Source organism: Euprymna scolopes, chromosome 29 (assembly GCF_053919585.1).
Source record: "Euprymna scolopes isolate OS-2025 chromosome 29, ASM5391958v1, whole genome shotgun sequence".
Classification (NCBI taxonomy): Eukaryota; Metazoa; Mollusca; class Cephalopoda; order Sepiida; family Sepiolidae; genus Euprymna; species Euprymna scolopes.
Window position 1 is genome coordinate 17,067,501 of NC_136510.1, and position 25,584 is coordinate 17,093,084.

Here is a 25,584-nt window from a genome sequence, read left to right on the forward strand (position 1 = left end):
CCGATAATGCATCCTCAACAGGATTTATAAATGTTGACTTTAGCGTGTAGAGGGTCAGTGATGTCGCACACACCCAGAGTCCAGCCAATATATCTGTAAAGTGCCTGAGTTTGGGTTTTTCTTTTTTATTTTATACTTGTGAACCCTGTGCTACCATTGATGATCGCCAATACATCAAAGATAATATGGCCATAATAAGAACAGAAGATGGATGAGAAGACCACGGCACACGACGTTGGGCAGCATTTTGTTGGCATGTTTCATCATTATTATAAATAAATATATTCTTTATATATATATATATATATATATATATATATATATATATATATATATATATATATATATATATACTAGCCTGGGTGGCCGGCATTGCCTGGGTGTTTGGAGGTGTGTGTTGAGAAAAAAAAATGGTAGGAGGCAGGCAGGTTCGAACCTGTACCGCAAAGGTGGAAAAGAATGTGGAAAAAAAAAAAAATGTGACGCCTTTGCTGTTGTGTCCATCGCAAAACTGGAAGTCACAAACGTCAAAATTAAGGCTAATCAATCGAAAAGGGTGGATGACTTTCGAAAATATCTGGAAAAAAAAAAAAAAAAAAGCGACGGCTCCTTGTAGAAATCTGCCCCATTGAGAGTGAAGGAATTGATGTTTTGGGCAAATTTTTCGATATTTGTCATCTGAAAGTGTGGGGTTTAAAACGATACCGGTTTCGTCATATTCCAACGTGTCTGTCAAAAGTTTTAAGCAGACATACAAATATATATATACATACATTTAAACAGACAGATGAAATTTATATTATAGACTAGCCTGGGTTCCCGGTGTTGCCTGGGTGTTTGTAGGTGTGTGTTGAGCAAAAAAAAAAAAAAAGAAAAAAGTTGTAGTAGGAAGACAGGGGCTCGAACCTGTGACGCGAAGGCAAAAAAGAAAGTGGAGGTGTGTGTAAGGGTGTTGGTTAAGGGAAAGTAAAAAGGGAAATTGTGAGTGCCAAAAAAAAAAAAAAAAAGTGGTAGTAGGCAGGCAGGCTCGAACTCGTACTGAGAAGCAGGAAAAGAAAGTGAAAAAAAAGTGACGCATAAGCTATTGCTCCCATCACCAAACCGGAAGTGACGTAGGTTTAAATTAAAGCTAGACAATCAAAAAGAAGCGATGACTTTCGAAAAAATATCGACGAAAAAAGCGACCCCCTCCCTGTAGAAAAGTGCTCAGCTGAGGGTGAAGTAATTAATGTTTTGGGCCAATTTTTCGATATTTGTTGTCCGAAGGGTCGAGCTTCAAAACTATACCGATCTTGTGAAAATCCGTCGCCTCTGTCGAAAGTTTTAGGCAGATATACAAACATACATACATTTAAACAGACTGGCAAGATTTATATTATAGAAGATAATTTGATTATTTGGTCATTCTACCCCCTCCCTTCTTGAGTTTTTTTTTTTTTTTTTTTTTAATAATTTTGTTTCTTTTGAGTCAGGTGTTTATTACATTTAATAAACACTGTTGGACTGCAGTTCTTCTCTTGTGATTCAGAAGACTGATATTTTAAGTTCCTTGCCCTCTGACCTAATACTGGAGTGGGTCAGGTCAGGGGTTAGGTTGAATTACAAAACGCTTTGTTGTTCTGTTGCTCTCTTTTAGGATTCAGTGTTAAAAAGGAGGTAATTTGAAGTGGGTCAGTCAGAGCAAAAAAGGAAGTGGCTAGAGGAGGAAAAAAAAAGAGGTGACTATAGAAGGAGGTAGTGGCTGGAGGAAGACGAGGGAGGAAGTGGTTGTAAGAAGAGGTAGTGACTGGAGGAGAGGGTAAAAAAGAGGAGGTAGAAAAATATTGGTTTTTATTTAGAATTCAACCTAATTAAAAAAACAAAAAATACAGAAAAATGTTTATGATGTACATATCCGTCACGGAACAGAAATGCCTTATTCCAAAAATCACATAAATTGATTAAATATTTTTATTTTTATAAAGAAAATCCTTTTTAAACGATTTACAGCGATTAATGGGGAAATTACAGGGTTGATTTCGCAAGTTTGAATTATTGTGGATTTATCTGCATTTGTTTTTTTTCCAAGATGGCAATAGGAGATGGTCTCTTTTTGCTTACTTATAAAATATGATTTTCTTTTTCAAAAATAAAACTGTTTGATCAATTTACATGATTTTAGAATATGACATCTTCATTCTGTGACGGATATGTATATCATAAACATTTTTCTGTATTTTTTAATTTCCAAATTCGGCATTAAATAATCTGAAAACAAACGACAAGTAAATAACTAAATCTGCTAAAATGGGGTTCACTTTTAAAATAAGATGGAGAGGAAATAAAGGCAGGATTTTAGATTTGATGAGATAGGGAATTGCCCCCAAAAGGTTGGGAACCTTTGCTCTGTGTAAAAACTACAAAAACATCTATCATTTTAAATCACTAAAAAAACAAAGTTATAAAAAAACGTCAGATATGAAAAATCAGAAAAAAAAAGCAACCCACCCCTTCTCCGCACATACACAAAAATAAAAATCTCTGGAGGTAAAAAATAATCTTGTCCACATTTTTTTTTTTTAATTTTTTTTTTCAAGTGAATCTCACTATAAACTTATCTTTCTACTAAGGATCAAATATTATCAGCCATTTTTATTTTTGTCTTGTTTTCCTTTCATGTCAACTTTAGTAACATTTTTTATCAGAAATCTTCGATCAGGATGAGTGAATTCATTGGTGTACGACCTGGGAAGAGGTAATCAGGAATGATATGAAAGCCTGGAATTTGAACCAAAACTTATTCTCTGAAATGAGTACTTCAAAGTGATCTCTTGAAAGAAGCAACAAACATCTGTAGAATATGTTCTCACAAGATTGCTTCCCTGAGGTTTACAACATCTTAAAACCCATTGTCAATAAACGTTTGTTATAAACCGTCCCCATAAACACTCAAATTTTATTCATTGTAGTCATTATTTTTAATCCACATTAATCCTTATCCTCGAGTGGCTTTTGGCCTTGATAACCGGTGACTCATTAATAAATGAAACTGTATTATCCTTGAATCGAGTATATGAGTTTCCATGGGATTCACTTCTGGGTTCTCATATGAGAAGAGTTAAATTACAAATCCACATATCCTACCACAATTCAGGCATATATTATTACTGTTTGACAAATTAAACACGTTACTGATTTTTTTTTATTATTTTGTGAAGGAGTCGTCACAGCAAGGCTTGAAAGCCACTCGAAGATAAAGGTTTATGAATGTAAAGTGGTAGTATAGTGATTGTTAATAGTGTAAGTTGGGTAGAATTTGACTATTTATAGGGACGGCTCAACAAGAATTTGTTTACATTGAACTTAAAGGCTACCATACTGTAGTTGGCCAGGAAGTAGTCCAGAAGGACAGTTCTATGAAAGAAGTTTTATTTGTGAAATTTGTGTTTAGATTTAGGCACAGGTAGAGAGTGGGGGATATTGTATATAGTGGTTGTAGCTAGTCGAGTGTTTTTTTTGTGAAAGTTTTTGCGATGCATTATTCTTGCTGCTCTCAGCTCTTCATCATAATGATGGCATTCACTTTCAAATCATTCCACACCAACCCTTATTCCATTTCTCTACCCTGCTCTCCTGAATACACTTGTCTCCAATGTTGTGTGATTATTTCCACACTTCTTCATATCATCCTTCAAAAAATCCTTATAGCGCTTCTTCTGTCCTTTTTTGTTTTCATCTATTTACTTGGTATTCACCACTGGTCCAAGAACTGGCTGCCCATAATTTGACTGCTGCAGATCGTCATGCATTTTAGCCATATACTGGAACAAACAAGAATGAGAATTAAACTAACAGGACTCCAGAACGATACCAGGTTCCAGTAAAAAGACCAAGCGAGAGAAACCAGCCCAGATTCTGACCTGTGATGTAAACGACACGTCAATGGTAAACAAAGGATAATAGGTTCAGAGTTATGTAATTGTAATAAAAAAAAATGGTTTTGGGTCAGTCGAGGAACGGACAATTACAGAGGTCATGCTTGCTATGAATTGGTCTGTCATCCCCCCCCCCAGCACTATCTGACACACCCCAATTGTCAAAATAAAGTGAGACTGTTTTTATATCAAGAAAGAAATTGTTCATTTTTTATTGAAAACACAGCTATACACTCGCCCACTGGTGAAAGCAATGAAACATTTAATTTGAAATACACTGTTATGCAACACGTGGTCTGTGTTCATCCAGGATGCTGTGTGTTTTATGGGAGGAGCCAGCTTAAACCATTGTGGGTGAATGTCTCTAGGTCCAAGATGAAAGTGTCCTCCCCTTTTCCTCATGTTTAGAATGGCTTTCTTGTTCGCTTGACCACGTCTAATTATCTAGTCAAATTGATGGCAGAAATTGAAAGTAAAAAAAAAAGACAGTCTTCACTATAAACCTAATTTTTCTATATTGAGGAGGAGGAGGGGGTCACAATATATACATTTAGAATTGAGATGAAAGAAATCCTAGCCAAAATGCGTAATCTATATACAATCAAACAGGTATAGTGTTTTGAGAGTTTTTAGGAATGTGTATGCAAATGGAACGTGATTAGTTTACAAGAAAAGGAATGGGCAGAGTACATATTACTAAGATAGTAATATGCCAATCTTCTCGTGATGGTGTCAATATAAAATAAAATAAACACCCATTTACAACTTGCCATGAGCCAGCATGGAAGTAGTAAGGCTCGGTAAACTGTCATGAGAATGCTCATGTCAGTGCGCAATCTGATTTAACTTGAGATAGCATAATACAATCATCTTCATGATCATGCCACAATAAACAACACAAGACGAATACTTGATGCAAATCAGTTAAACTCTGGTTGGGGGCGGGTGTATAAGAGAGACAGACAGACAGACAGATATTGTCACATAGCATACAAGGAGGAACCCCAAACGTCCTTCATTAGTTGTGTGGTCAGCAATTTTCTTATTGGCCCTATCTATTCTCGTTTGACTTCAGCTTCAATCTCTCTGATCTCCAAGAACCTCTGAGCCACCAACTATCATAAACCCATGACCATCAAACTCCTCACAATCCCCAACTGACCACAAACTAACTCTAAACACACTGACCTCCATTGTTCAGTTCTATGTCATAAATCACTGCCACGCCTTGATTAACAATCCTATTCAGCTTCCTCTACACTGTTCTGTTAGTAAACCGATTTCCTCTTTTATTTATTTATTTTTCTTTTTGTCATGTTTCTTTTTCTCTTTCTCCCCTACTTCCTAGGTCCTGGATATGACCTTAAACTATGGTGAGGGCTCCAGCTTGCAGGCCTTAGGGAGTGTGGAGCCACCCTTTAATTGCCATTGCTCCCAGGTCCACTCTGACCCGGAGTGGTAGCATCTGTTAGGGTCCCAACTATGGGTTAAATAGAATAGGACTTAAAAAACAAATAAACTATAGTAAAAAATCGTTCTTCAAAATCACCAGATTCAGCATTAAATAACCTGAAAAAGGTTGATATGTCGTAAAACAAAACAACCAACCAACCCTACTTCCTAACACTTGGGTGGAAGGGACATCGTATCGCAATAGTGAAACAAAAAAAAGTAACATACCTTTGGAGGTGATATTTCTCGAACAATTTTTCAGTATCCTTTAAAATATTTTTTTCTTCTTGTTAAAATGTTTTTGACTCCTAATGGAGTATGCCACCAATGATTTCGACGATCGTTTTTATAACCACAAGTTATAATAACCAACCAATCAGAAGCTTCCAAAGTTACTATAAAAATTGTCAAATTTTGGATTCAATCAGTTCGCCATCGTCTCTGTCACGAACCTGCATTTGATTCTTTGCCGCCATCTTTGTTACTAGGAATTACTTAACACAAGAGGCCCTGTCGGTGGGGCATTAGAATACGTTGATTGCCCCCCTGCAGAGGGTAAAAGTCCGTCAATGGGGGTCCTGGATATGACCTTAAACTATATCCAGTGGTGAGGCCCCAGCTTGTGGGCTTTGGGGAGTGTGGAGCAACCCTTTAATTACCATTACTCCCAGGTCCACTCTGACCCGGAGTGGTAGTACCTGTTAGGGTCCCAACTATGGGTTAAATAGAAACCGATGTGAAAACAACAAATATATTCTATTAAAAAAAATTTTCTTCAAAATCTTTGGATTCGGCATTAAATAACCCAAAAAGGGTTGATATGCCGTAAAACAAAAACAACCAACCAACTTAACACAAGATCGGAACTGCACTGATTCTTCACCGCCATCTTTGTTCAACATAATGTCTCAACACTTAACACTTTTGATATCTGGATTACTTTATCGATTATTTTTGAAAAACTTATTGCGTTTCAGCTTTGTACAATAAATGAACATTCATAATTCTACTTTGTTAGTTTATCGCAGTTTTTTAAATTTTTATTCTATATTCGCCCCAAGCAAGGTATAGTGCCACTTTGATGTAGGGAGCTACTATCGGAGACATAAGTTGCAGGGATACTATGTAGGGAGTTGAGCAGCGAGATGTCCGTTCACATGTCTTCACCGTTTCTGTGATCCTGTTAAACTGAAAAAAAGCCATCTGCAATAAGTTCTTTCATACCCTCAGAAAAGGACAAAGTAAAGATAAAAATGTTAGAAAACAGGAGATTCATTCAACTAGATCTTTATTCCAAATCACTAACCAGTGGGTTGGGGAAAGGAGAGGATGGACACACAGATCAATAATCACTTATCATTTTTTTATCAGGACACTTTTCGGTACTTATGCAGAATAAGGACCGTGCTATTGTTATAATTTCACAAGCAGTTTATGTAAAAACCACAACAGGCGCCAAAATGCTGAGCCAATGAAATTGAAGCAGCCAACATCATTTAAGAAAACATTTTCTTGCTATCATTGGCTTATTAAAAAAAAACACACAACTAATGTTTATCTTGATTTAAACAAAAGAAAATGATAAAATTCAATGTTTTTTGTTTGCTATCAGTTTTTTGATATGCAAAAAATAGATATTTATTCATGAAACTTACCTTACAATGAATCTTTTGTTTTTCTTGATTTGAATTTTAATTTTCCTAAAGTTTTGGAAAAATTGTTGAATAATTATTCATTGTATTTTCTTAATTTCAAAAAAAATTTTCATAAAATTATCTTTGTAATAACAGAAATAATATATTTTTCATTTTAAAAATTGGCCAGTGTTTGCATGAAAAAAAGAATCACAAAACTTTTGTTTGTCACCTTTTCAGTGTTTTACGTAAACTGCCTGGAAAATTCTGATGATATCATGATCCTTATTCTGCACAAGTACCCATTTTTTAAATGCCATTTTCAAATCTTTTTAGTGCTTCCAAGGAATTGACAGCTTCTCTCACTCATTCTCTTTGAACCATGTGATCTCGCATCCATTTCTATCAATTCTCACTGCTGAGTAAAACTAACCTTAAGTTCACCAAGTTGATCACGACTGAACTTTCATTTCCTGTTATTTTCAACTAACCACTTTATATCTGCAAAGTCTCAAGACTTTGCTGGTTCAGCCTCACTGTACACTGCAACCTAGCAGGGTTCATTAACAAAGTTCCAGAACCGCTCCAAGGTTGTTGAAAACCCAGGAGGCCTGCTGAAGACACTGTTACACACTAAAGCCAATGTCAAACCTAACTTTGGTCCACAGATCTCTGATGTTCACTGCTGATCTAGTTATTGACTGCCCATTATTATCTTGGCTGCTGTGGACTGTCATGCATGGTTGGCATTTATCCAGGAGCCATCTCAACCCATGCTGGGTGAACGTCATCTCCAGTCAAGTTAACCAATTTATATACTAACAGGTCTACTTGCTCAATATGTAACAAAGTGTCCAATTACAGGCAGTTTGTTATGTAAATTTAATGTTAATTTATTTCATTCAGTGTGCACAAATAAGAAAAAAAAAAAAAGAAAGATAATTGATATTTATTTTTAAATAATAATTTTTTCTTTAGTTTTTTTTTTTTTTTCTTTTGTCTATTTCATTTTACTTTTTTTTTTTTCAGTTTGGTATCGAGGCTATTCTCTTCAGAACAAGAACAAACCGGTAAGACTTTCTTTTTCTCTTTTTTATCCTTTTTACTCCCAACAAAACCTGGCCCAATTTAACCCCTCTACCCCAAAGAATGAATAATTATTTTTGAATTTTAGATATTATTAATTCGGATCGACACTGATAAAAAATATACCAATTTTGTGGGTGTTTGTTTTATAGTTTTTGAATTTTAGTTGGGATATACACACACAGACAACTTTCCTTTATATAATAGATAAAAATATGAATTTAGAGTTATGTCCTTTGATGTCTAGTCAAATAGTGTCAACCATATTGCATTTATTTTTAAATGTCTGTTTTATTTATCGGTTTGCATATAGAATTCAAATTCTATAGCTAACTTATTTAATGCTATCTATTTTTAAGAATAAATTGTTTGGAAGTCGTGCTGAAATCGATATCATTGTAAATAGTTTAAGGCTTTAATTTAATAAATTACTTATAAAACAAATAAAAATATCGTTGTTAATGAATTTGTGAGAAAAGACAAAACTAGCAGAATTTGAATTTATTAGATTGCATGAATGATTATTCATTATTCAAAAATTCATTTTTATAGATTTTGCTTTTGAATAAAGACTATTGTTCACATATTTCTGCTAATGAGATGTGAGCTTTTGTATTTGGTCAAACTATGGATCGTCTGGCTTTGAAGCAAAATTTTTAACAAGCTTCTTTAACTTCGTTAAATAACTTAAATTGGTGATCTTTTAAAGTGCTCCATTGATTGGAATAGAACATATTCAGTTGGAATAACATTTGGGGTATACAGTAGCAGACCTTATACACAATCTAATTCTTCAGTATTGTTGCTGGTGGAATGCACTGATTTGAGTCTTTCAATGAAGTTGAAGAAGCCTGTCAAGAATTTTCAATTTAAACCTAAAGGATTGATACTTTGACCAAATCTGAAATTTTACAGTTTGTTGCCAGAAAGTTGTGGACAATGATGATCTTTATGTTGAAGAATAATTGTTTTTGAAAAAATTCTTGCATAAGAAATGATTACATCAACACAAACTGTTTTCCTAAATCTAGTATAATAAAGGTTTGGGTTATTTTGATATGCCATAAAATAAAACAAGAAAACCAAACCAATCAATGAAATCCTATCATGCGTTTATTTCGATATATCAATGTTTGAATTCCTTTTTGGTCGAGGCAGTTCAAGTCGTCTTTGATCTACCTTTTCTTTAGTTATCTGAAACTGAGATGTGTGTACATCTATTTATCTAATCAGAGCTTTGTATACAGAACAGAAGGCCACCTTGAAAAAATTAATTAAAAAATTGGGCCATTTGATGATGGTGTGGCTCACTCAATGTACATCTATGGGTTGTGGCACAATCGGATGAGTTCTTCAGGTCAGTCTGAAATGATGAATTCCAAGGCAGTGCTGCCATCTCGCATTATAGTGGTTCATCAATTTTACGACCTTGGCAAAAGCAAATAATATTAATATTTACTTGCCTCTCTATGAGAGCAAAGTTAGACAGTTTATAATGTGGGGGAAAATCCAGTTCCACAAAAAAGGACATGCTGGATAAGAACAAAGACAAAAATTGTCTCTGTCCAGAAGGATTTCTCCCCCCCACTGACAGGACAGAAAAGGTGAAGTGTAGTATCAAAACAGATACTACATTTTGTTCTTAGTGCAGAACTAGATTTTATGTTCGTTTTTTAATGCACAAAGGTTATAGTTTGTTTACAAAATGAGTGCTTTATGCCAAATTGATGCTTGAATGGTTAAATTTGTGCTCACTATGGCATTAAATATTAATCCCTAAATATGATGTTGCTCACAGGTCAACCGCAAGAAACTGATATAAACCCAAATGAGTCGCTTTCATGCTCGCTTATTTTTGGGGTCTTTAAAACTTATTTCATCCTTTCCATTCTACGAGTCAAACATTCTGCAATATTTCAATAAAATCTACTTTTGTTAATTAAGTTCATTCCTTTTATTCTATAAATCAAACTTCTATATTATCTTAGTCTGTCCATTCCACTTTTTCTTTCAAACTAATAGGCCAATCTCGCTGAAATTTTTTATGGACCTTTATAATGACATCATAATACTTAATTCACTGCATCTCATAACTAGAGCTGTGAAAACAGAATATTCTTTTCATTCTTTTCACTCTCGGGTAAATATCCGACACAGACACACTTAATCAACCAATAACCACATCCGTCTATATAAGAACATATAAGATATTAATGGATATATACTAAAGAGTCAAAACAATGAACAGAATATGCTGTTGTCACAGCCCTACTCATTATAAAGTTCCATACAAAATTTCAGCCAGATTGGCCTATTAGTTTCAAAGAAAAAGTGGAATGGACAGACTAAGATAATATAGAAGTTTGATTTATAGAATAAAAGGAATGATCTTAACAAAAGTAGATTTTATTGAAATATTGCAGAATGTTTGACTCGTAGAATGGAAAGGATCAGATAAGTTTTAAAGACCCCAAAAATAAGCGAGCATGAAAGCGACTAATTTGGGTTTGTATCAGTTTCTTGCGGTTGACCTGTGCGCAATGTAAATAAACAAATAGGAAACCTGAGTTGTTTGGTTTTTCATTACAAGTTTGATTTCTAATAAAAAGAGATTCATTTTAAGAAAAAAAATTGAGGGGGGGAGATATAAAATATTTTCTACATCATTATTCCAATACTGTCTGTAAAGAATTACAATTTAAGTATCTCGAATAATCGTTGAGAATAAAGTAATTTACAAATGAGAATCTAGAACACTGAAGGTATACACAATCTGAAAAATAGAATCTAAGGTTTTGACAAATACGGACAACATTTTGTTTATTTATTAAAAAAAAAAACTAGTGCAGACCCGAATCTGTTGCTTTCATCTTCGCTTATTTCTAAGGTTCTTAAAAACTAATTAATCCAATAAAAAGAACGTTTTATCCAATTCGATGCTCAAATTTTTTTAAATTTTTTCATGAAAATCGACCATTTTTACAAATGAATTTCATAGATTTTGCAACATATGCGTAATGCTGGTTTGAATGGGCTCTTGTCACAGGTCACTGAATATGACCTTCCTGGGTCACTGGTAACAGGTGTGAACCCTCACACACGCGTTTTGATTATTTTTCATGGGGAATTCTCTGCTGCGTTTTCTCTGGGCGCAGAGAGATCTGGTTGGTCGGTTTCAGTAGTGATTTCACCTTCGGGTTGATATGTCGTATCATGCTGGAAGTGAATAGATTTGCATGCACACAAAAGAAAGACAAATTAGATTTCTCTATTCTACAAGTTAATTCAACTCAAATTTACAGAATATAATATAAACTTATATGCAAATATCCAATGTTGATTTCTTACAAAACACCACACTATTGAATTTTACTCTCCATGTTTTGCGGTGGCGACAGACTGGGAAGGGGTGCGATGGTGACTTTTTGATTAGAGCTTCAACTAACAGATTTTTGGCACGGGCATTCACTTATTTAGTCAGGTGATAGGTAGGGTAGGTTATTCCCTTGACCAATCGCCAATAATTATGTCATCCCCGGGGAAGTCCTGATGTGTGTGTGTGTTGGTGATTCTGCGAATGCTCGCAGCTTTCAGTTCCCACGATCCGGGAGGTTAATCCTTGACCCCTCATCTGGCCCCAGAACCGAAATCATATTCGTGATGCTCTCAAAACAACATCAAATTGTCGCTTTTCCCCCCAACAATAAAAGTATATGTCTGTTTTGCAAAAAACACAATATAGTGCATAACTTAACTCTTCCTTTCAGCAAGTTTAGCCACCGCTGCTTGGGCACGCAATAATGCTTAACAATTAATATAAGCATAGTTGCTCGGCCTTCTTCAGTGTTTCGGCAGTCTTAATCCCCCCCCCCTCAATGGGGAGCTCTACTGTTCCCGGAGGCAGTCACACAACACTAGTAACATATTTTCAATCAGAATAGAGTTGATGTTCTATGAATTATGCACCTCTCTCCTCTGCCAATTTCAAGACTTAACAGATTGCCAGTTGATATGTTCTTGCTTCCAGAAAAGTGTCAGCAACCTGGGAATCCATCTGGCAGATAATTTGTACACATACAAATGCTCATGAATTATGGTTTTCACAGAGTCTGTACTAATCTTAATCTATTAGGCTATTTGGCAAGTAGTCATGCGTTGATCTTTCAAAATGGCAGTGATAACTTCACTGACAGATGGTAGAAGGGGGGAGTGACCAGATTTGAAAGCTGTTTCCACAGATTTCTGACAATGTTTGAATTCACGATGCCAATATTTTTCAAGGTCATATGATGCGATATCATTATCATACATTTCTTTCATGTCATTAAAAGTCTCTTGTGGTGTATGTCCTTGCAAATACAAAAACCGGATCACTGCATGACACTCAACAGGCTCCATTTCTTACCTGACTTAGTTCAAACACCTGTAAATCAGAAACCACAATTGTTTCAGAGCTGTAATTTGTCGTGTAACACAGAGATATAAATCGTTAGACCTCCATAATTTCACCTACATCAGACCAGTGAAAGTGGGTTAAGGGTATTATTTATTGAATACCCTTCGTATATCAGGCAAGCCACACAGTCTTTCATTTTAGTATGGTTTGTCAACTTCTCGACTTTCACAAAAACAAATAATCTTATTGATATATTGCAGAATGTTAGACGCCTTGAATAAAAGAGGTGCGTTTTATCCGATTTGATACTCAGACATTTTTTTTTTCTTAATGAATATCGACCATTTTTTTATAAATGAATTCCATAGATTTGGCAACACATGCAAAGTGCTAAGAACATATTTTCATCCAGAATAGAGTTGTTGTTGCTGTTGGATGAATTATGTACCCTTCCTCCTCCTCCTCCTCCTCCTCCTCCTCCTCCTCCTCTTTTGCTCATTTTAACACGTAACACACTGTCAATTGATGAAAGCTACATCATTTACTACTTAGAGGTCTATTCAATAACAAAAACTCTTTTTTTCACACCCAATTCATCTAATTAGCTTCCAAAAAAAAATGCACATTTTAGTTTTGTGCTGTCCATTTGCCAATGGTTACATGAGAAGAGAGGAAACTGCAGGAGAACAGTTATTTTTTCTTCTTCATAGAGTTTTGGTATTTATAGTGCTGCGACTGTCCCAGACACTGAAGTGACCAAAACCAGCCAATATCTTACGCCTGCTATCCATGTAATCTTGTCCGAATGGTTGGCATCAGCCTGGTTGGATGCAGTTATCTTATGTCCTTCTTGATCTACCATGCTCTTTAGTGTCTAAGATATCCAAACACCTTATAGAGTTAATGCAAGAGGTTGCATGCTATACATGGTCGAATCACCGGAGATGCTGAATGCATAAGGCATCTGCTATTTTACCAATATCAAACTTAAATAAATGTGAGAATAAATCATTCATTGATTTATTGTTTTTTTTTCTTTACTTTTCTTTTTTTTTTCTTTCTATTCTTTCATTTCTGTCCTTCTTTCTTTCATCCAGTTTTGGTATTTAGGATGCTATGAACATCTCAAACTTTGGTGGGCATCCTGAGTGCAAAAGGAACTTGGTATTACCATACCAAAGTTTAAAAAAATGCAAGAAAAGATCCTTCATTAAGACCGTGCTTATTTTTTTCCTTTTTTTTCTTCCTTCTTTTTTTCCTTCCTTTTTCCCTTTTTCTTCCATCTTTTTTCCCTTCCTTTTTCCTTTCCTTTTTTCTTCCTTTTTCCTTTCCTTTTTTCTTTCCTTTTTTCTTCCTTTTTTCCGTTCATTTTTCTTCCTTTTTTCCGTTCATTTTTCTTCCTTTTTTCCTTTCATTTTTCTTCCTCCTTTTTCCTTTCCTTTTTTCTTCCTCCTTTTTTCCTTTCCTTTTTTCTTCCTCCTTTTGCCTTTCCTTTTTCTTCCTCCTTTTTCCTTTCCTTTTTCTTACTCCTTTTTCCTTTTCTTTTTCTTCCTCCTTTTTTTCCTTTTCTTTTTCTTCCTCCTTTTTTCCTTTCATTTTTCTTCCTCCTTTTTTCCTTTTCTTTTTCTTCCTCCTTTTTTCCTTTCCTTTTTTCTTCCTCCTTTTCTCCTTTCCTTTTTTCTTCCTCCTTTTTTCCTTTTCTTTTTCTTCCTCCTTTTTTCCTTTCCTTTTTTCTTTCTTTTTTCCCCTTCCTTTTTCCATTCCTTCTTTTTTCCCTTCCTTCTTTCTTCTTCCTTTAATTTTCTTCTTTCCTTAATTTCCTTCTTCTTTCTTTAATTCCTTTGTTCCTCATTCCTCCCTTCTTTCCTTTCGTCTTTCTTTCATCCATTCTTTCTTTCTTTCATCCCTTTTTTTCTTTCTCTGATCTCATTTTTCTTTCTTTGATCCCATTTTTCTTTCATCCCTTTTTCTTTCATCCCTTTTTTCTCTCTTTCATTCATTTTTCTTTCTTTCATCCGTTCCTTCATTCATTAATTCATTCCCACCTTCCTTTCTTTTCCCTTCATTCCTATCTTTTTCTTTATTCCTATCTTTTTCCTTCATTCCTTCCTTTTTTCCTTCATTCCTTCCTTTTTTCCTTAATTCTTTCCTTTTCTCCTTCATGCCTTCCTTTTCTCCTTCATGCCTTCCTTTTCTCCTTCATACCTTCCTTTTCTCCTTCATACCTTCCTTTTCTCCTTCATACCTTCCTTTTTTTCTTCATACCTTTCTTTTTCCTTCGTCCCTTTTTTTCCTTCGTCCCTTTTTTCCTTCGGGCCCATTTCCTTCATTCCTTTCTTTTTTCCTTCGTGCCTTTCTTTTTTCCTTCGTGCCTTTCTTTTTTCCTTTGTCTCTTTTTTTTTCCTTTGTCTCTTTTTTTTTTCCTTTGTCTCTTTTTTTTCCTTTGTTTCTTTCTTTTTTCCTTTGTCTCTTTCTTTTTTCCTTTGTCTCTTTCTTTTTTCCTTTGTCTCTTTCTTTTTTCCTTTGTCCCTTTCTTTTTTCCTTTGTCCCTTTCTTTTTTCCTTTGTCCCTTTCTTTTTTCCTTCGTCCCTTTCTTTTTTCCTTCGTCCCTTTCTTTTTTCCTTCATCCCTTTCCTCCATTCCTTTCTTTTTTCTCCATTTCTTTCTTTTTTCTTTCATTCCTTTCTTTTTTCCTTCGTTCCTTTTTCCTTCATTCCTTTTTTCTTTCCTTCATTCCTTTTTCCTTCATTTCTTTTTTCTTTCCTTCATTCCTTTTTTCTTTCCTTCATTCCTTTTTTCTTCATTCCTTTTTTCTTTCCTTCATTCCTTTTTCCTTCATTCCTTTTTTCTTTCCTTCATTCCTTTTTCCTTTATTCCTTTTTTCATTCCTTTTTCCTTCATTCCTTTTTTCCTTTATTCTTTTTTCCTTTATTCCTTTTTTCCTTCTTTTTCCATTATTCCTTTCTTTTTTTTTTTCATTTCTCCATTCTTTTTTCCTTCATTCTTTTTTCCTTCATTCTTTTTTCCTTCATTCTTTTTCCTTCATTCTTTTTTTCCTTCATTCTTTTCTATTTCCTTCATTCGTATCTCTGTTCTTTCATGTTTTCTTTCTTTCCGTTTCCTTTTTCTTTATATCTTCCTACATTATTTCAGTCCTTTAATTTTTCCTTCATTCATTTCTTCATTCTTTTCTTTTTTCTTCATTGTTTTCTTTTTTCTTCATTGTTTTCTTTTTTCTTCATTCTTTTCTTTCTTCTTCATTCTTTTTTCCTTCATTCCTTTCTTCTTCCCTTCCTTCCTTTCTTTCCTTTCTTCCGTCCTTCTTTCCTTCATATCGCACTTTCTTGTTTCCTTCATTCCTTTCTGTCCTTCCTTCCTACCTTCCTTCCTTTCTGTCTTACTTTTTCCCTCCTTCCTTTCTTTTATTTTATTCCTTCCTCTGTTTTCTTCTTTTCTTTGTTTCTTTTCGTCCGTCCTTTCTTTTCTTCCTTCCTTCCTTTGTTTGTTTCCTTCCTTCTTTCATCCAGTTTTGGTACTTAGGGTACTGTGAGCATTTTAAACTCAGCTGGGTAGCTATATATAGTGGAATGACCATAATCTTAATAGAATCCTTTCTTCCATCTAACCAGGAACGATCATTGTACTGAAGCCTGAAAAATCAGTTTTTGAAAACAGAAATATTGGTGTCGGTAGAAATTAAAGAATTTTCTGACCAGAATTTTTAATATTGAAGACCAATCATTTAAAACTCTGATGCTGTTTTGGTTATGATGTAAAACTCTGACCAGTGGTGAAGCCATAATTAGTTTCCACTACTCTCAGATCTTTCTTGAACCAGTGGTAATACCTGTCAGGGTCCAATCAGCACATATTTTGTTCATTCTGTCTATCCTTTTTATTCCTTTCATGGTGGTGTTCGTTGTCCAGCTGACAATCTCGATAATCCATATCCTCGAGTTAATTTCATTTTAGTATATACAGGAAAAAATCTGTGGAACATGTTGCTACAAGATTGCTTTCCTAAGGGCTGCAACCTGGTCATCTCCAAATACAATGTCAAACATTTGTCACAAACTGTCCTCCTAAGTCATTAGCCTTGAGTGGTTCTTAGGCTTGATAAGTGGTGACATCAGTAAAAATATATGCCTTGGATATGACTGTTGAATATGAGCCATGCTTCTATGTATTAACTGAACTTGATTTTTATTTCCTGTTGAAAACTACAGGTTGTTGGCTTACCTGTCTGACATCTTTAATGGTTTTAAAGGTTTCTTGTCAATCATGCCAGAGAAAACAGAACTTTCCGAAAATAAACCACAGGACAACCTAAATAAATTCACACAGTGTATTGACTTCTTCAGAAAAATCAATATCCATGATCCATGGTTGGTTTTAAATACCCAAGAGACTTATACATCAGCCGCTGACTGACAAACGTCCGACTCAAACAACTGAACTCACCAGAAAGAGAAAGTCATCTGACTCTTGACATCATCCTCTCCTTTCACGTTGGTCATTGGGTAATGCATCCCCCCTCCCTCGTATTATTCAACGACATGAAGCTGCATCCGATTGTTCATACATGCATTTATGTCATGAATAACAAATTTGAGATATTAACAACGTCAAGATATAAAGAATTTCTAGAATTTCCACCACATTTTCATAGCAAGTGCTCGACTGAACTCCAATCTGTGATCCACCCCTTGTCAAACTTTCCCAAAAAACACTCAACTAGCTCTAACCACTATATACGATTTCCCCACTCTCTATCTGTACCTAAATCTAAATGCATGTTCCATGAACAAAGCTTTTTTCCCCCAGAACTGCCCGCCTGTGGAACACTGCTCCACTGGCCTGTTTCCTGGTTGAATACAACATAATAGCCCTCAAATCCAAATAAGCAAGTTCTTGTTGAGCCGTCCCCATTAATAATCAAATTCTACCCAATTTACACTATTAATGATTTTACACTACCACCTTGCATTCATTAACTCTTATCCTCGAGTGGCCTTTGGGTCTTGATAAGTGGTGACTCTCAAGTAAAAAAAAAACACTGGATCCAGCATTAAATAACTCAAAAGGACTGATATTCCTTAAAATAGGAAAAAAATATCGTTTAACAATAGATGTAACGAGTTTTTAATGATGAATTAGGTATGAGCCAATTCAAGTTTTCTCTCTTTTATAATGCTATTTTTATGGATTGTGGCGTGTGCCATAGTACATATGAGATAGCTAAGGCTTAGTTGTTTAGTGGATTATGGCTCAGCACTGACAAGTAAAAAAATAAATAAATGAATAAGGCATTATGAACATGACAAAAATAAAAGGAAACAAACTTTCGTGTCAAAATATTATTTTGGGGGTAAATAAATATATTTTTGTTTGCATTTCATGATGACTCCATGAGTTGTTAGGAGTATGGCTGCTGCAGTAGATGATGCTGCGGCACTACTGGAAGGTCAACCAAGGATAGCCACCAAGGCAGAAGGAACACTGTTTTTTTTTTTACTGTATAGATTTTCAATTCCACAGTTAACACGTCCTTCCTTGCAAAGGCAGAGATGACTAGAGAAGAATGTTGGTCTATGATGTTGACTTGGATTTTCACTAGATCTTTAACACTAGCATGTTGCCATTACTGCTATGACATAAGGGGTGAGGTGATGATCATCCTCCTCATTTCATGTCACCTAATAGAAAGTGTGTGTGTATGTGTGTGTGTGGGGGGGGAGGGGGATGAAGCCAAATGTCAAACTCCTAGAACAGAGTTTCCCAACCTTGTTCAACAAACGGCCCCCCCAGAACACTTGGATACTTACTACTGCCCCCCTCCCTACATGCATCCTTACATAATAATGTTAGCATTTGTGGTAGTACATAACTAAAGTGAAAATAAATGATTGAATATTCATAAAAGTTTATTCAACAAAATTCTACTCTGTCAATCGAATGGAAAGGGTAACAACTATAAATCAAGAGGTCAATTAAACTCTTGGAAGCAGCTTATCCTGCCTTGACAGAGTTCAAAATAGACTTTGTAGCCTAGTAGCAGATGTCCTCCTCTTTCCCACAGAAGAGATGATGCAAGCCTATTTCTGCTTTATCATTATTCTCATGGCAAGTGCTCGTCTGAACTCCAATCTATGATTCCCCCCTGGCCTGACTTTCACGAAAAACACCCGTCCAGCTGAAACCATGATCAATAATTTCCCCCAGCCTTTATCTGTGCCTAAACCTAAACGTAGATTCCATGAACAAAACGTTTTTCTTAGTATGGCATGCCTGTGTAAGTATATTCCGTTTTCCTGCTTTCTAACTGACTACAATATGGTTGTATTTAAGTCCAACTTAAGTAATCCAATTTACCAAATTTACATTACTAACGATTATTATGATATTTTCCCATTGACTACTGTACACTTATTAACCCTTATCTTCGAGTGGCCTCTGGGCCTTGATAATTGGGGATGCTTTTGTAAAAAACAGTCAATGATTGTTGTGTTGCAGCAACAAGTTTTGGAATATTTGATTCCATATTTGATAGAAAAAAGTCTTAGATTACCACAATAAATAAGAAAAACTCATTGAAAATGTGATTCATAAATCAGTTAGATTCAGAAAACACTTAAGAAGCTTTGTCAACTTTACAGGGTATGATTCTTGAATTAAGTTTTCCAATTAATAAAAAATAAATGTGGTGCAATCAATTTCCACATAAAGCGTGAATCCCTAAGAGAATGGATTGTTACTAGAAGCTCTCAGTTTTTCACCGCCTCCTCTCCCTTACCCAGGATCTCAGGGACCACCTATATGATAAATTTGGCCATCGCCCTCCTGAAGTTTTGTAATGCGCCCTGCTGGTGGGCTGTACGGCCCCGTTGGAAAACGTTATCCTAGAGTGTCTAAAGTGCATCTTTTTCCATACTTGTCACAAGATGTGTTGCTATTAGCGATGCCTTGATGTTACCTGATTGGTCGACAGGAAGAGAGACAAAATTATCTCTATTTCTGTCATGTGCACAGATTCATCTGAAATAGCAGAAGAAGTGTCACAAATGAGACAGACAAAGCCTAGTTTTGTCTAGTGTACCATGACTCCAGCTAATAAATGTTAAATGCGTCAAAAACAACCAAAGTTGACAAACTTATGTATAAAAATAATGTCTTTTTATTTAAAAGAAATAGATATGTTTGTTTGGATTCTTTGGACTACTGTTCTCATCTGTTCAGTCAATATAACCTCCGAGCTTCTTCAGGTCTATTTTGTCAAACTCAGAAATCTATGGAATTTCAAATGGAACACTTTATTTAATCCATGAGGATAACACGCTTTTTTTTCAGTCAGCTATAACTTGGTAGACGTCCTAAATAATTTTCAATTGTATTTTTAAATCACTTGCACTGAGAACTGAATCTTCAACCTCCAGACGAGTGTAACTTTAAAAGTGAATTTTACAGAATACTTTATACACTATGCCATGGATCAGTACAGGCTATAATCAAAAATAAAATTGTGAATTACTTAGGACTTCTGCCCAGTCATGGCTAACAGAATGAGAGTATGCTACCTGATGAATAAAGGGTTTTGTTGGAAATTCTGTGCAGATTGTGAGTTTGACAGAAAGATTCCCAAGTTCAACAAGATAAACCTGAAGAATGTCGGAAGTTACATCAAGCGAAACTTTGTGAAAATAGTATTCAAAATAAGAACAAATAATTCTTATCTAAAAAATTTAGAAATGTAATACCATAATGCTTACTTTTAAATTATTTTTAACTTTATATTGAACCAGTGTTTTTTCATTTTTTATTGTAAATAATAAATATGTGCAGTTTCACTTGTATACTAAAAACCGTGCTAATTAAAAAAAAAATTTTTTTGACATTGAAACCATTTTGTATAGTGCTATTACTACCAAACGATCATATCCAAAGAAATTATGTAACGTTTTCTTTATTAATAAAATGTTTAAAATATTTTCTAATTTTTTATTTATTTTTTTATTTTACAGGGTATCTTCCCAGTTGCTTTCATCCACATTAAAAACTGCCAAGTGGATAATGAGGGGTAAGTATTTAGGTCAATTTTTACAAAGGTGCCCCAGCATCGTTTAACCCCTAAAAAAATGAAGATCTACTTTATTTTTGCCTAATATGTTTAAAAGGCCTTTATGGATAATATGAAAAGAGAAATGTGGAAAAAAATAAATAAATAAATAGCATTTTTTAGAGTGGGGGATAGTCCAATTTTCGAAAAAAACACCAATTAAAAAGCTTGCCCTATATCTGAATACACTTTATGTAAAATTTCAAATGTTTGGACCAAAAATTGGCTGAGAGGTCAAATTTAAAAATTTTTTGAACCCTTGACATTTGTTTTGAGCTCAAATCAAGTTAAAATGTTTGATCCATGTCCAAGGAACCTACATTTAAAATTTCAAGTGTTTACACCTCAAAATGGCGGAGGAGTTTCGTAGAGTTTTTAAAGGTTAAATTGTTGAACTTTGACCCCTTGACAGCCAAATTTCTGGCCAAAAACGGATTAAAAAGATTTTCCCAAATCTCAATACCCCATATGTCAAATCTCAATTCTGCAGACTGAAAATTGACAGAGTAATTTGGTAGGGAAATGTATGTGCACACACACACACACACTTTTATAAATATATAGATTGGACCCAACAATTTGCATATTTTTCACACACACACACACACACACACACACACACACACACACACACACACACACATATTAGCAAAAGTACCCGTTGTTGACTGGGTTCAAAAACAGCCTACAAAAAATGTACTCTGATTTATAAAAGTATGATAGGTTATGAAAAGGAAGAGTTGTAAAGAGATAGCTTCGAATTTGGGGGTATCAAAACCAAAGCAAAATATGATGAAAGTAAAAATAAAATAGATAAACCCTATAATTTATTATACCATACCTGTTCACACTGAAACACTTATCACAATATTCTGTGGATCTATATTAAAAAACCTTGTTAAACTTTGTAACATATTTCCATTCTATGGAGGCCAGGTGCGAACGAACACCCCATAATTTTATTATACCATATTTCTTCAAACTGAAACATAATTATCAAAGTATACTTACGCAGATAGATATGAAAAGTCTTTATTAAAGTTTGTGCGTATTTCCATTCTATGGAGGCGAGGTGCGAACGCAGACCCCACAATTTTATTATACCATCCCTATTTAAGTTAAAACATACTTATCAAAGTATTCTTATGTACATCTATATCAAAAACACTTGTAAACGTTTTTTTTTTTTAAATTTTTAAATTTTTTATTTCCATACTTTGTGCACCAGGTGCGAACGCAGACCCTACAATTTTAATGAATCATCATTATGCCAGATCAAACATCCCCATTCCTGTGTCTCGATACATCTTCTATCATTATATGTAATCAGTTTTTTAAAATAGTCAACCATATAGGAGCCTATTCGTGACCAGACACACAGACATTCAGCTTTATATTATATATATATATATATATATATATATATATATATATTATTCCAGGTTAATATAATTCAGAGGTAAAATGACCAATGAATTTAACAAGGTTTATACAAGCGTGCTCAACACCAAAGTAGAGCAAGATATACTTTTTACTTATTTTTACTTATTAACATTTTAGTATTGCTAACATTCATTAGTATGTTTCAGTCAACTAACCGTTGGCATCCAAAGAATATACAGCATCTCTCCTCAAAACGTTTTCTATACTTTGGATATATGTATGATGTGCATGTGTGTACTTATATGTATTCACAGTTGATATGGCACCTTCTCATTGGCTATACTCTTCCTTCCTCTGTGCATGCACATCGCCTTCATTATACTGAGGAAGACTGAAGGTACAGCCAAAAATTATGTTCTTGTAAAAGAAGTATTTTAATTTTTTTTCATATGTTCTATTCCTACCAACAGAAAACAAATTTAAAAAAAGTTATAAACTTTCATAACTGTATTCATTTTTTACACACACACACACACACACACACACACACACACACACACACACACACACACACACACACACACAATGATTAGATCACTCTGACAGATGTTAAAAAACATTTAAAAAATAAATGTTTAAATTTCAACAGTATTTCTCACAGTTAACGGTGGCCGAATGGATTAGGTCCTTGCTAATGAAGCCAGAGATGGCTTCTGTTGCCGGGTTCAAATCTATCGACCGGTATTTAATAAGTATTATAGTAAATAAGTATATATATATATATATATATATATATGTGTGTGTGTGTGAAATAAAAGATGAGGATTCAAGTAAAATAAAACGTTATTACATCATAAGATCAATAAGGAAAAAGAAAACAGAACTCTTTATTCCATTGCATCTCGAAGACAAATGCTTCTCATCAGAAGAGGAGAAAAGGCCAGATTTCTATACCTACAAAAAAGCTGGCATAAGCTAGAAATGAGATAGATAAAGTATATGTATATAGCAGTAGGAAAGATGTTGATAATATAGATAAAAAAAAAAAGAAGATAAATGGGGACATATATAGGAGAGTGAAGAAATACATAGAAATATGTTTGCTTAAAGATTATTTGTATTTTTATCAATTTTGTTATGTGCATGTATATGGTACAATATTTTCGGTAGAATAATGGGATAAATATTTACTTGCTCTGCACCTCAGCAAGATGTAACACAAGGTTGGAAGGTGGGGATGTCAAGCCAGCACCCAAGAGAAGAGTATGATCATGAAAAATTGGAAGGTTCTATTTATAGATAGGAGTGATAGGAACTGACCAATCAAATGGCAGTGTCCTCTGCTAGCAACCAATCAGAAACTGGAATAACTCCATAAATAAACTGAATCTATTAAGAGCACATACTTTTCGTTCTTCACACGAGAAAGAACTTTGCTCTTTGTCTGGGGACTTCTTCGGATTGACTACCTACCGGAAATGCTATTCTTTGTTTTCAAACTTTTACAATTCCAGGCTTTTCTGGATTGATACCGCCATTTTGTCTGGAACAGCATTTCTTTTCTAAAACTAAAATGACTTACAACTCAAAAGTGTGTGTGTGTATGTATGTGTATATATATATATATATATATATATATATATATGCACACAAAGGGTGGAATGATAAGTGTTGTCCTAAAGAAAACAACACTACACTTTTATTTTAAAACGTTTATTGAAAAAAAAATCAATTCAGGAAACTAGTAGAACTGACATCCATACAATTGAGCAGCCTTCAGCCTCAATCAATGCCTCCAGCGGGTTCAAGTCGGGAGAGGAAGGGGGGCAGTGAGAGAAGGGTACAAAGTCGTAGCTCTCTTTCTGAAACCAAGCCTAGGTCTCTTTGGACTTGTGGGCCGATGTTGAGTCCTGCTGCCACACCCAAGATCTGCCAGCAGCCACCTGATTGCACCAGAGGATCACCACACTCTTCAGCACATCCAGATACACTTTGGTGTTGACTTTCAAGCTGACTTCGAAAATGTGAGGTGGCATGATATTTCCCTCACTTGAAACAACACCAAAGATCAGAACCGTAGCTGGAAACTTCATTGAGCTGTGCCCTCAAGTGTTGAACTCTGGATTTGCATTTTGAGGCAATGGTTTTGTTGTCAAAACTTGGATCAGTAGCGAGCAGGAGTTGTACAGTGGTGCATCTCCGATCTCGCTTGTTGAGCATTGTGTCACTTTCAGACATGATAGAAGGCTCCTATTGCTCTTGAGATTTGTACACAACTTTCTCTTCCACCCTGTGTGTGTGTGTGTGTGTGTGTGTGTGTGTGTGTGTGTGTGTGTGTGTGTGTGTGTATATATATATATATATATACATAAACGTAAATAAAAAAATATTTGGAAAATCAATGTATTGGGGATTATTAGACCTCTTGAGGAGAGGGAGAGAGTAAAACCAAGATAGGGAGAAAAAGAGGTAGAGCGATAGAAGTTTTAATAGAAATATGCTACCCTCTTGCCCCGGGCAATGCTGGGTAGCCCTGCTAGTAATAATTAAAAGTAACAGAAATTAACACATCCATCTGATCATGACTGATAGAATGAGAACAATCTACCCTAAAATGGATTAGTTTTAAAATTCCATCCAGGTTCTTAAGTTTATAAAGATGCATCTGAACCTTGGAGGTTACATCGGCTGGAACGTTGTGAATATAACGATCAAAATGAGTTTTTCATATTTTGTTGTTCATTATTTAAATATGGCAGAAAGTTGCAAGAATAATTGGTTGACATCTTGAAGTGATGTGAATTATAAAAAAAAAATCATTTTTTCTTTTTATTCTTTTTATCTAATGAATATATATTTGATTTTTTTTTCCTTTTATTTATTTATTTTTTAAGCCAATATGAATCGATTACCCCCATAGAAGATCAGACGGCCCGTGAAGTCTCCTATGTACTCAGGGAATGGAACGTTATCTGGAAACATATTTTTATCGTAAGTACAAAACTATTGACTAATTTTTAACTTTTTTTTTTTTTTTCTTTAAATTCTTCGAAATTTTGCTCTGGAATCATTAGGCTCTGAGAGTTTTTTCAAACATTCGAGGAATCAACTAAATGCTTTATGCATTCCTGTTAGAAAAAAAAACAATACCTTGATTCCTGAACAAAAATAATGTTATCTATTTTGTATAAGAGTCACATAGGTTCTAAGATAGAGCACTGTTGTCTTTTTTGTTTTTTTTTGTTTTAATCGAAATCGCTCCAGACAAAGCATGAAGCCACTTGATGTAAGGAGCTAAAAAAAAAAAGTACTTCGAAAACTTGCCAACGATAAGTGCTAGATGGATTAGATTCTTACACAGAAAACAGGAATTCTTCCCTCTTTGTCAGAAAAAACCTGGACAAAATAAGGAAAGCTCTCTTTCCTGCCTGGATTTCGAAATCTAGTGGGGAATACCCTCTTCTCTTTTTTTTTTTTCGTTCACATGAGATGCTGCTAATCTTTCTCTAGTCTATTATTTTATGGAAGATGCTTGAAAGAATTACATTCCTTAGTTCACTCCTATAGAACATTTACAGCAAATACTCATCTATCTCTAACCACTAT

At 34.7% G+C, this 25,584-nt stretch overlaps 1 protein-coding gene across 31 annotated transcripts in view; it reads left to right on the forward strand.

Annotated features, from left to right (window-relative positions):
* LOC145252512 (dedicator of cytokinesis protein 3-like) overlaps positions 1 to 25,584 on the forward strand; it is a 468,467-nt gene that overhangs the window by 164,325 nt on the left and 278,558 nt on the right. For all 31 annotated transcript variants that reach the window (XM_080112022.1, XM_080112023.1, XM_080112026.1 and 28 more), the window contains exons 3-5: positions 8,030 to 8,070; positions 20,501 to 20,556; positions 24,873 to 24,969. In XM_080112022.1, the coding sequence (XP_079968148.1) occupies positions 8,030 to 8,070; positions 20,501 to 20,556; positions 24,873 to 24,969 (194 nt within the window). The remainder of the gene's footprint in view (positions 1 to 8,029; positions 8,071 to 20,500; positions 20,557 to 24,872; positions 24,970 to 25,584) is intronic.